This window comes from Kogia breviceps, chromosome 12, assembly GCF_026419965.1.
Source record: "Kogia breviceps isolate mKogBre1 chromosome 12, mKogBre1 haplotype 1, whole genome shotgun sequence".
In the NCBI taxonomy this organism is placed as follows: Eukaryota; Metazoa; Chordata; class Mammalia; order Artiodactyla; family Physeteridae; genus Kogia; species Kogia breviceps.
Window position 1 is genome coordinate 77601370 of NC_081321.1, and position 13156 is coordinate 77614525.

General features: G+C 41.0%; 1 protein-coding gene across 3 annotated transcripts in view; it reads left to right on the forward strand.

Moving 5' to 3' along the window:
- PLXNC1 (plexin C1) overlaps nt 1–13156 on the forward strand; it is a 149563-nt gene that overhangs the window by 52342 nt on the left and 84065 nt on the right. For all 3 annotated transcript variants that reach the window (XM_059081250.2, XM_067009868.1, XM_067009869.1), the window contains 2 exons: nt 3794–3908; nt 12425–12572. In XM_059081250.2, the coding sequence (XP_058937233.1) occupies nt 3794–3908; nt 12425–12572 (263 nt within the window). The remainder of the gene's footprint in view (nt 1–3793; nt 3909–12424; nt 12573–13156) is intronic.

Genomic DNA, 13156 nt, shown 5'->3' on the forward strand with positions numbered 1-13156 from the left:
TGAACGTTATGAGTTAGGGGTCTGGGAGGGTTGGTCCACCTACTTGAATAGTTTGAGTGACAATCTCAAACTCTTATTATTTTGAATAGATTAAGCTCTACAGCAGATTTTATGAACAAGCCTGTTAAGTAGTTTCATTCACTAAATTGCATCCACAGTTCTTTAACCTAGCAAAGGTTTTTTTTTAAATTAACTTTCGGGTTTGGGGATTTTTTTTTTCTTCAGGCAGTTTTTTTCTTTGCATTTGAGCTGGCTCTGTTTCCTAATTTGCAAGTAGGCGAGTGTCTGCACATTGGCCTTATTTTGTAGGCAAGACAGCTAGCTGGAAATAAGGACTAGAAAAATAAAATACTGGTTGGGAGGCTTAGGACTTTTGGAGAGATCCTCCGTAGAGAGTGGGGCAATAGCATAAGATAAGAAAAGCAAACATATCTCTGCCATTTTTTTCCAGAATGCGCTCATTCTAATTTGAATCCCATTTTCCTCCTATCTGTGGACTGAAGAAATTGTAATGAAGCCAGTTAAAAAATCAGCCTATTTGATTTTTTTTTTGTTTTTTTTTTTGTGGTACGTGGGCCTCTCACTGTTGTGGCCTTTCCCGCTGCGGAGCACAGGCTCTGGACGCGCAGGCTCAGCGGCCACGGCTCACGGGCCCAGCCGCTCCGCGGAACGTGGGATCTTCCCGGACTGGGACACGAACCCGTGTCGCCTGCATCGGCAGGCGGACTCTCAACCACTGCGCCACCAGGGGAGCCCGAAATCAACCTCTTTGAGAGTGCTTCTTTGAGGATCAGCCTCACCGAAAGTCGAGTCTGACAATGAGATTTTAATTTTGTTTGGGCAAAGTCTATGCACTTGACCGTTGCTTTCGTGGATGTATCGGAATAAGAGTGATGGCTTTCAAAAGGGACCATTTCAAAGTAACTGGTTTTGTTTACTTAAACGTGGGAGCTGTAAGATCTGTTCCCCCTCCTGAAGAAATTTGTGTGGGTAACGTGCTGTCGTGAAGATTTTATAATCTGCCGTCCTGGAGAAGTAATAAGATATTGTTGTTGGTTGACCATCTGGTTATACATTCTTGGTGTCATGGTTTGCTTTTTTATTTTTATTTTTCAGCTGGTGAGAAGCAAGGAATGAGAGTTTAGAAATCTCAGAGGTGTTTTATAATCCAGGAATTTATGTTTAGTTACTTAACATGGTTAAATTTTGTTTTCATCTTATACAAAATAGGAATTGAAAGGTCCATTTATATATATATATATATTTTATTATATATATATATATATATATATATATATATATATAATTTTTTTCCCCAAAAAAGACAAACTGAAAACCTCAATTTCTAATTTGTTGCCTCTCTGGCCCCAGATTCAAACTTTTAGCTTACATTAAAGATAGTCTCTTGACTGCAAGTACAAGTCAGACATAAATCATAAGGAAACTCTAGAAAGAAATATCACCTACAGAAAGGACCTATAGAGATTTCATGTTTCATCCATTCATTCAAAAATATTTATTGAAACCCTAGTATTTGCATACCATGCTGCCAGACACTGAAGGATTTATGGAAGAAATATGAAAGACATTCTCCCTTCCTTTGAGGATCTTACAGCTTACTCGGGGGGGAATGACATAGACATATGAAACAGTTAAGTTGTAATTCAAGGCAGCATATGATTAAATACCCAAATGTGTGGTGCTGACAAGAGATGCCATAGGAGTTCAGAAAAGGGAGTGATAATTCAGTGGCACTACCGTTTTCTGCCTACAAATTGGCAAATTGTAGCACTATTTGTATGAAATATTTTACACTTGTTTTTTTGGCAGCCTTAGGCCTTGACTCCCAGGCAGTATTAAGAGCCTACAAAAATATTTGTACTCCAGTCTCTCTAGAGCTGACTTTTTTTTTTTTTTTTTTTTTTTTGCCTTTTTTTAGGCAGAGGAAGTGCCTTATACAAACCAGAATGCCTCTGAGAGGCAGGTAGTTTTTGACAGTCAGCATCACTTTCAAATACAAAATAGGAAACCAACCTCATCAGTCCCTGTGTTTCAATCCAGCCGTACATGTGCCTCCATCGCCAACTCTCCCTGATGTTGAAAGGAGGTTTAATTTGAACGTAATGTCCGTGATGGACGAGCTAGCCGTCAAGGGTCAGGTAAATTTATGGCTTTGGAGAATTGCTGATGAAAATCCCCATGGTCATAAGAAGGAGAAGGAGCTGACGCAGGTGGAGGAGAGTTTGGATGCAGATGTGCTCCCTTTAAGCAAGGTTCCCCAGGATGTTAGAATATGATGACACGCTGAAAGTATTGCACTTGGGGGTGATGGTTAATGAAACTCGCTGGCTTCCTGTTCTATTTTTGTCATATTCAAATTAGCTCAGCGCTCAAAGATGAAGCCATGGGGCCTAAATTCTTAAGAATTAAAAAAAAGAGAGAGAAGAGGAAGAAGAAGAAATAAAATGCTTGTGAAGTCAAGTACACTGTTTGGGACCACACCTCACGCCACTCACATCCTTTCAGGGACTCCCCAGAGCTGAATGTGGTTATTATTTAGTTGCTTTTCAATCTCACATGATTCATGAATTTTCAGGGTATTTTTTTGTTTTTTTTTTTTGGTGGTACACAGGCCTCTCACTGTTGTGGCCTCTCCCGTTGCGGAGCACAGGCTCCGGACGCACAGGCTCAGCGGCCATGGCTCACGGGCCCAGCCGCTCCGCGGCATGTGGGATCTTCCCGGACCGGGGCACGAACCCGTGTCCCCTGCATCGGCAGGCGGGTTCTCAACCACTGCGCCACCAGGGAAGCCCTCAGTTTTTTTTTTTTTAAACTTACTGTCACTAGTTCTCCTCCACCCCTCCGTTTTAGCCTTGGGCCTTGAGGAGGCAGAGGTAACAGATGGTTTGTTCTTTCCTTGATACCATTCAGGGGATGTCTGTGGAGCCCAATACCATTCGGAAATCACACGGCCCTCGGTGTTCATTCTTCTTGTTAAGTTGGTGGCCCTACTGGAGAGGCAAGAGTTCCCAAGTTCGCATGACCTAGAGTGACCAAGACAGGCATCAAGCAAAGCAGTGATCTCACCTTTCAGCTTATGATGGTGTTTTTCAAAGTAGTTGGCCCTGACCACAGCTTAAGATTTATTTGGGGGCATCCTCTGAGGTGGCCGACTTGGCCGAGTGTCCCTGGCGAATGTTTTACCCAGTATCTTTTGATATAATTTAGTATCTGTCGAAATAAATGTTATGTAGCAGATGGTTCTGGAATGTCTTATCAAATTCTTGGGGAGACTCTACCCTTGCAATATGTTTATTTGATTATCGTACTGCAGAGCACAGAATGGTCGCTTTAATTTTTTTTTTAACAACAAAAAAAGTTACACAATGGGTTGATATTCTAGAAATGAATCGCAAACCTAAAATGTATACAATGTGTAAACCCTTTCTTGAGCTGTTCTGTACTAGGTTTTTCTAGAAGGGGGCTCTTTAATTGTAGAATACAGGAGAAGCTGTGTTTTGGATGTATTTGGCGATGTTATCTTGAGAGATGGCTCAGGAGTCTAAGTTCAGCATGTCCACATTTGTTCTCTGCTCTGAGACATGATGGAAAAAATGCTCTGCTGGTTTCCTGTTGCTTTTCATGGTTTTAGCATCATGTTCTTATTCTTTCTTGAAATCAGTAATCCACTATACAAAGTCTGGCATTTTGAACCGAAGCCAAGTATGAGAAAGTTTTAACTGATGCATCTGTGCTGCTTTGCTGCTACCCCCCTTTTTCTCTTTTTTGATAGGTGTACTTTTAAAGAAGATTGTGTGCATTTAAAGAACTCAGAAAACTGGCTGGATATTTCATCTGGAGCTAAAAAGTGCCCTCAAATTTACCTATTTCGAAGCAGTAAAGATAAGGTAAGAGGAAAGATTTTTAATTGGTCTCTACTGTCTCATTTTACACAACTGACGCCAACTTCCTTCTGTGTATAAAATATCCATTAACGATCGAATAACCTTAGTTATAAGAGTCCACTCATTTATTTAACTGATACTTAGTGCCCGTCAGATGCCATACACTCTGCAAGGTGATGGGGTGGTAGCAGAGAATAAGACACAACATGGGCCTGCCCTCATGGAGTTTGTCATCTTATGCAGCTAAAGATAACCTTTATTTGTTGAAATTAAGGAAAAGATAGATTACTAATGTCGCAGAAAAACACATTGATAGGGACTTCCCTGGCGGTCCAGTGATTAAGACTTTACCTTCCAATGCAGGAGGTGCGGGTTCAATCCCTGGTCGGGGAGCTAAGATCCCACATGCCTCGTGGCCAAAAAACCAAAACGTAAAACAGAAGCAGTATTGTAACAAATTCAAGAAAGACTTTTAAAATGGTCCACATCAAAAAAAAAAGGGGGGTGGGGCTTCCCTGGTGGCGCAGTGGTTGAGAGTCCGCCTGCCGATGCAGGGGACACGGGTTCGTGCCCCGGTCCGGGAAGATCCCACGTGCCGCGGAGCGGCTGGGCCCGTGAGCCATGGCCGCTGAGCCTGCGCGTCCGGAGCCTGTGCTCCGCAACGGGAGAGGCCACAACAGTGAGAGGCCCACATACCAAAAAAAAGAAAAAAAAAGTTCAGATAAATGGTCAAGATTCCTTAAATGTGTCTTAAGTGTCGAATTTTGTTGTTTTATGGTTTATTTTCCTGATGTGTTCAGACTTCTCTTGACAACTGTCTTATGTGCATGGCTTCAGGCGATGTTGATAGGGAGAGAGAGAAAGCAAGGTGGGCAGTGAATATTGCAAGGGGGGGTGTTCCTTGGAAAGTCCGTGGGCTCTTGCTGTGGCAGTACCGCCATGGGCAGCACATCAGCCCTGTCACTGGATGAGACAAAGGTAGAAACGTGAGCATATTCAGGCATTTTCTGATTCACATACCAACTGCGCCCCATGGGAGAATGGAATTCCTGCCTTGCAATCTCGGTGGCTGGAAGGAGACATTTTCTCCCTAATTACAGCTCTTGTATTATGGATAACTGTACAGAATCACCATCAGCAGCCTTGACCTGTCTGTCGAGCTCACTCTGTTTTATTTGAATGCCACATTAACAAGGAGATGGGTCACTTTCTCTTTCCCCTTACACTTTGCCATTTCAAATAGCAAGAACCGTACCCCTTAAGATGATTTAACATTTAATAAAGGAGAGCCAGAGCATTTAATGAGGGATAAATAATAAAAAGAATCAAGCTTTCAAGTCATAACTGATCAGAGCTCATGGATTTCAAGTTATCTGACTGTTGTCACTTTCTGTTGTCCTCGTGTGGGTGGCAGTGTGGAGGATGGGGGTGGGGGCAAAAAAAAAAAAACGTCGAAGGCTTCATCCAAGCTTCCATCAGCCCTGCACCAGAATGAATAGATTCTGTGAAAAGGATGCTTAGGCATCTTAGTATAGGTATGGCCAAATTTTTATTTCTCTTATCAGTCTGCAGAATAGCCGACTTTAGTGCTGACAAAGACTGGCAGAAAATACCATGATCACTGAATACACCCAGGCCTCTGATGAGTTAAGATTACACAAAGCTTTTTTTCTTTTATCATTTTGAAAATGTTAAGGGGAGTACTTCAGCTCAGTGCGGTGAGGGAAAGTAACTTGTTCATTGACTGAAAAGTGCTGCTTACACAATTTGCTGACCTCTCTTTGGGTTCACTAGTGTAAGTTAATCACCATTCACATCTAGTCTGGAACATTACAAAAAAGGTTTACCACCCAGAGGTCTATGGGTGCTTTCTTCCCCACCCTGAGTCCCACTGTGGTTTACCCTAATCCCTCTAGAGTCTTCCCACAAAGCCATTACCTCACTCTCTCCAGCTAACCACCGCTCTCAAGGTAAAGGAGATACGAGTTTAGTAATTTGAGTCAAGCTATTCTTTGAACCCATCTTTGGGCTGATTATTTTGGTAATTTCGATAAGATGTCAGTCTCCGTCTCTTGGTCATATTATTTCAAAATATTTCCTGTCTTGATTGTTAGCTGTGGCTTGCCTGAAAGTCTTAGAGCTTTGGTTATTTAAATAATTCCTTATCCCAGACCCATAGAGATGGAAGTCTATGGTTTTTCCCGATTCTATCTATTAGCTTGGTTCAAAGAGTGTTTGCTCACTGCCCATCGTATACCTAATAACATTCTAGTAACTTTCTTGGTATGGGGAAAAAAAAAAACAAACCCATATAATAGGGCTTCCCTGGTGGCGCAGTGGTTGAGAGCCCGCCTGCCGATGCAAGGGACACGGGTTCGTGTCCCTGTCCGGGAAGATCCCACGTGCTGCAGAGCGGCTGGGCCCGTGAGCCATGGCTGCTGAGCCTGTGCTCCGCAATGGGAGAGCCCACAACAGTGAGAGGCCCGCTTAACACACACACACACACACAAAAAAAAAACAAAACAACAAAAAAAAATCCATATAATACAGAGACTGTTTCCAAGAAGTTTTGTCTCTTTACACAAGACAATTAGAAGATAGTGTATCCTCATCCTCATTATGAAATTGGCATTAAAAATAATTAGAGCAATTCCAATTGTCTTGGAGGGATTTCATGAGATTTTGTTGAGTAAAAACATCAAGATGCAGAAAAGTATGTATAGCATGATCTTGTATTGATCCAAAAAATGTCCCTGTATATGTTTATGTATGTATGTCTCTATATGGTTATTTGAGCATGGAGAAAAACATGGAAGAATTCATGTTAGGTTGTAAACATAGCCTCCCCTGATGGAATGACTCCTGTGGTGGAGGGAAGGTCAGAGACAAGTAAAAAAAAACAAACAAAACCACAAACAACTGAAATCCTCATATACACAGACAAACACAAAAAGGGATGCGTGACATCTCATTTTTGCATTATGTAAAATTATATGTTTGTATACCTATAAAGAGATTTTTAACAGTCAGTAAAAATGGCTTATACTGATAAAAAGAGAAAAAATGTAGGAATGAAAGTATTTCCCACAAACAGCATGGTTCCTAAAGGAGAGACTAGAAATGTTCTTTTACAAATCAGAACAGAAACATCAATTCCATCACTGATACAACCAACATTGTTGTTTTTTATTTTTAATTGTTTTATTTATTTATTTATTTATTTGTTTGTTTATTTATTTATGGCTGTGTTGGGTCTTCGTTTCTGTGCGAGGGCTTTCTCTAGTTGCGGCGAGCGGGGGCCGCTCTTCATCGTGGTGCACGGGCCTCTCACTGTCGCGGCCTCTCTTGTTGTGGAACACAAGCTCCAGATGCGCAGGCTCAGTAGTTGTGGCTCACGGGCCTAGTTGCTCCGCGGCATGTGGTACCTTCCCAGACCAGGGCTCGAACCTGTGTCGCCTGCATTGGCAGGCAGGTTCTCAACCACGGCGCCACCAGGGAAGCCCCCCAACATTGTTTTTAAAGTCGTGTCCCACGGGTTCGTGCCCCAGTCCGGGAAGATCCCACATGTTGCGGAGCGGCTCTGCGCGTCTGGAGCCTGTGCTCCGCAACGGGAGAGGCCACAACAGTGAGAGGCCTGCGTACCGCAAAAAAAAATAAAAACAAAAACAAAAACAATAAAGTTGTGTCCCATGTAGTAATACAAGAAACAAGTAATAGAAATAATTATTAGAATGGAATAGACAAAAATATCATTATTTGCTAATCTTAAGTGGTTGTGTATCTTTAAAATCTAAATATATTAGCTTTTAGCTTTTAAAACTTTAATTGTTCAGTAAACATTCAAGTAACAGTAACCTTACTACATGTAAGACAAACTCTTAACATCCATTAATAAAAGATCCCATTCATTAAAACCAACAGAAGTACTCAGGCACAAACTTGAAGAGTGAGGTATATACCCCGTATTTTAAAATCATTTTTACTAGGAGATACATGTTGAAGCCAGCTACCAAAATAGTGATTTTGGCTATGCAACAGCTTGTCTTAAGCAATAGTAATAGTAATTAGATAGTGAGGCAGTGATCTATTGATGCTATTTATAATTCATAATAGGAAAACCTTATCAATTAAAAGCGTAAGCAAATATAAAAATAAAAACAAAGACACATAAGGTATTTTCTTGGAAGATATGAAAAACATCTTAAATATATCCAGACATATACTATGTTTCTTAGTGGGAAGAGATCATAAAAATGTCACTACTTCTTCAATCTATTTTCTAGATTTCATGCCATCCCAGTGAAAATTTGAATAGACTGTCTTAAAATTAATATAAAGTTCATCTGGAATAATAATATGAACTGGTCAAGAATATCCAAGATATATATTGAAAAAAGAAAATTACTTAAGCAAGACCATTTCTATATGATTGTAAACACATACATAGTGGCAATAATTTGGCCCATGACTCTGGTTTAAAAATAGGAATATAGATCCATGGAATAGAGTAGAAAGCTCAGAAATAGATGTAAAAATTTTAAAGAGCATTATCATAAGAGGAAACAAAAGAATTATTTCATAAAAGTTGCTGAAATAACTGGCTTACAATGTGGAAACAAAGTTTAATTCACCTTTTTTACATTAAAATAAATTTTAGGCTAATTAAGAAATTCATCTAAAAACCTAACAGAAAGTAACTGAGCATCAGATAATTTGGAAGTATAATTTTCTGGCTCTGAAGGAATATATTCTGTAATAGCAAGAGAAAAATATTCATATACTTGACTTTTTAAAAAAATCTATACAAGGAAAAATAAAAGATGACTAAAGCACATACTTCAGGAAAAACATTTATGACAGGCAAAATATTAATTGCAAGATATGAAAGCTAGGAGAAAGTAAAAAGAAAAATCTAGAGACACCAAAAAGTAAGTGGGCAGAAGTGTATATTCTCACAAGAGGAGGTTTAGAGGGTTAGATACAGATGTAGAAGTATGTTCAGCTTCACCAGTTATCAAATAAGTATAAATTAAAGTGAAAATAAGGTTTGCTGACACCTAGTGATGGCGATGCCAATTAACACAACCTTTTCGGAAAGCAATTTGGCGATACGTTTCAGAAGTCATAAATATATTCATTCTGCTTGAAGCACTAATTCCAGGCTTAGGCTTCTGAAGAAGTAATTTGAAAGAAAACCCATAAGCTTACAGATGTTATTGCAGCGGCATTTATAGACTTAGAAACTTGGAAATAACCAAACTGGCAATAAGAGGAAAGGTTAAGTAGAGTAAGGTCTGTTGATAGAATTATAGAATGTTATGCGGCAAGAAGTTCTTTAGCCCCATGGACATTACTAGCTAATTGACACTCAAACTTCATATCTCATATGATTCTTTGGGTCTTCATTCCCTCTTTATCCAACTTAACTCAAGAAAGAGTTATTAACTTGGCAAGAATTCCCACGTTGGGTTCATTAAGCCAAGATATCAGCTTTTTAACCATTCTTGCATGGAACCCAAAGTCGCACAAAAACACCTTCAACTCCCTGGCTATCCTCTTCTTCCACCGCTTGAAGACACTTACCGTCTCCTATTTTCAGATCAACTCCAACTTCTTCTGCCCCATTGTTCCCCTGAAACTGAATGCATGGAGCCATTCCAGCAGACACTATAAGTCCTCATCTTACTTGGTTGGCCTCTTGGCTACATTCTTGAAACTCTGTCTTCCATCACCTTCCATGGCACACCTTCTCCATGCTCTCTTCCTTCCTTCTTGACTATGCCTCGACCTCCTTTGCTGGCTCCTTCTCTCCCTGACTCTAAATGTTGGAGTTATTTCAGCCCCAGGTTTGGCACTTCCTCTCTTCTGACTCTGTACTTTGTCCACAGACAATCTTACCCACTCCCATGGCTTGACATACCATCTATATGTCGATGTCTCCTTTATCTCCCACCCAGATTGCTTCTGGGCTCCAGGCTTATTATATCTTCTCAATTATCACACAAGCATCTTTTTTTAAACATCTTTATTGGAGTATAATTGCTTTACAATGGTGTGTTAGTTTCTGCTTTACAACAAAGTGAATCAGCTATACATATACACAAGCATCTTGAACTACACACATCCAAAAATTGAAGCCTTGATCTTTCCACCCAAGGTCTGCCTCCTGCTCAGTATGTCCCATTGCAATATACAGTACCTCTGTGTCCAACCATTTGCTGACCACATCCACATGCTCCACTTCCAGTCCTGCCCCATGCTACCTCTAATGGGTATATTGAAGCTGTCAATTCTTTCCATTTCTACTGTACCATCCTAGCCCAGGCTTCTATCATCTCTTAATGATCTCAATCCTGTGTGGCCCTCCGCTTTTCATCTAGCAGACTTTCCCACACTTCTGCTAGACTGTAAGCTCTTTGAGCGCAAGGACGGTAGCTGCTTGCTTCACTGAAGTAATCAATGCCTTGTGTAGCACATGGCACCTCCTAAAAGCTTGATAAATGTTTATGGAATAAATTAATGCAATGATTACAGTTATGTAAATGCTATGTATATGAGAACTGGAAGGCATTGTGGAAAATTTAAAACAGCTAGTGAAAATAGGACTGTAACAAGCATTATGGTGCTTTCGTTAGGATGTTTGAGCAATGAATTCAATTTAAGACATACACGGGTACAGGATAACAGGTGATAACGGTCATGCGCTGAGATGTGCAGTACGGGGAGAAATGCAGGGGTGAAGCATGCATGAGAGTTCAGCCAGGTGTTGAAGATGAGCTGCTGGGGATGGTCTGGGGTTCAGTACTATGTTCAGGTACCCTGGAGAGGGTTGGACTTCAGTCCGGTGGAAGTTGGACTATAAGAACTTGCATTCCAGCATGATCCTATGGCTCAGAAACAGGATTTTCTGAAAATGGAAAGGTGGGGGGTGAGATCCCAGGGCTAGAATAGCTTTAGCAAGCGTATCAGAAGATGAGAGACAGTGGTCTTAGCTGGCTGTGCAGAGTCTGGGCAGAGGTCTGAAGTATAACAGAAGATGGACACCTCCCTGGTTGTGTGGGACTGTCACTCCTCATCGTGGGTGATAAGGTTACCACTTCCTATGCTCCCAGCTTCCTAAAACTTAGCCCACCTCCTCACCAGATTCCCTGCATGCACATGATGCAAAAGCGGTCTCCCACTGGCATATTATTTTAACTTTCCTTTTTCTTTTTCTTCTTCTTCCTCTTTTTCTTCCTTCCTCTCTCCCTCCCTCCCTCCCTCCCTCCTTCCTTCCTTTCTCTCTCTCTCTCTCTCTCTTTCTTTCTTTCTTCTCCTCCTCCTCCCTCCTCTTCCCTCCTAAACATAAACAAATGAAAAAAAATTATTTGGATGAGAATACTTAATATCATAAAGATATAAAATCCCCTAAAATTAATGCATATATTAGTACAATTCCAGTTAAACTCACAGTCCCCACACCCAATTTGGGTAAAATGATCTTAAAGTTCATATGGAAGAATAATGTCTAGGAAATGCTAAGAAAATTATGAAAAAAAAATAGAGAGAGTTGCCATAAATATATTTAAATCCACAGTAGTAAAAATTTGATGACATTGGAATAGAATTAGATCAGTAGATAATTGGAACAGTGCAAAGTTCAGAAATAGCTTGCAAGTATTTGGTGATTTAATATATGACAAAAGTGGTAGTTCAGTGGGAAAAGGAATTTTTTTTTTAGTAAATGGTTGCGACATAGCTGATTAACCATCTGGATAAAAATAAAGTTCGACCCTTATCTTACACTATACATAAAAATAAATTCCAGATGGATTAAAGGCATAGTTTAAAAAATAAAGCAACAAAGATGGTGGAACAATATTATATTTCTCCACAAGCAAGACTTTGGGAAGAACTTTATAACCAAGGCAAGAAACCCTGCCTTTGATTACATAAAAACACATTGTGTAGGGTAAAAGATACCACACATACAAATTGCAAGACAAACAAATCAGGAGAAAATAGGTCAGAAATATGACAGATAAGGATTAATATCTGTATTATACAGAGAGCTCTTAAAAATTGATAAGAAAAATACACACAAAGCAGAAAAAAATGGTCCAAGGATATGAATATGCGATTCACAAAAGAGCAAATTAAATAGCCAATCAAACATCTCTTTCTTTCTATTGGCAATCTAAGAAATTCTCCTTCTACGTCAAGTCAGAGGTGAGTTCATTTAAGGCTCTAGGATGGATGGAAATGATGGAAAAAAACAATAATTGGGGGCTTCCCTAGTGGCGCAGTGGTTAAGGATCCACCTGCCGATGCAGGGGACATGGGTTCGTGCCCCGGTCCGGGAAGATCCCACATGCCGCGGAGCGGCTGGGCCCGTGAGCCATGGCCGCTGAGCCTGCACGTCCGGAGCCTGTGCTCCGCAACGGGAGAGGCCACAACAGTGAGAGGCCCGCGTACCACAAAACAAAAACAAAAACAAAACAAACCAATAATTTGGTTCCTGAAATTTCTTCCCCACACAGACGACAGTGACTGTGATGGGAAGCTTCTCTCCGAGGCGCTCAGAGTGCGTGGTGAAGAACGTGGACACCGGCAAGATGTTCTGCAAGGGTAAAAGTGTGTCCAATGAGACCTGCACCTGCAGCATCCCGACCGGAGCAACCTACAAAGGCAAGTGGACTCTGCTATTTTTGTTGTTGTTGTTGTTGTTAGAAAAGGAAGCAGGCAAGAGAAACTTCTGAGTCCAGATTGCCCAGGAAACAAGTTAAATGACAGAATCTGAGTAGTCCCACGCTGTAGACTCTCTCTTCCCCTACCCCTTGCTTCCCGCTTTTCCCCTCAGCCCCGCTCACCTCTGCTCCACTCATCACATGAGTGCAGGACCCCACAGTCACATGTGGCTGGAGAATGACAGAGGATAGTAAGTTGGTTAGGTGAGTGGAGCCAAGCCAGAGACCTCTGGGCTGACCTTACGTGGATGGTTCAGATAATTCAGAGACCTGAAAAGCTGGGAATGCCCTTGATGAGATGAGAAAACAGAACGGCCAGTATTTTATCATCTTAAGTTCATTGCATTCGTTCATTCATACAGGAAGTGTTTATTGAGCATCCACGTGCCAGACACTGTGCTAAGTGGTAGGGAGTCAGTGACTGAAAACACTCACCTGGTCCTTGTTCACAGTATTTAGAGCCCCTTGGGGTAGAGATGAGTAAACAGCACCTTACAGTGCAGCGGGTAGCATGCAGGGAACATA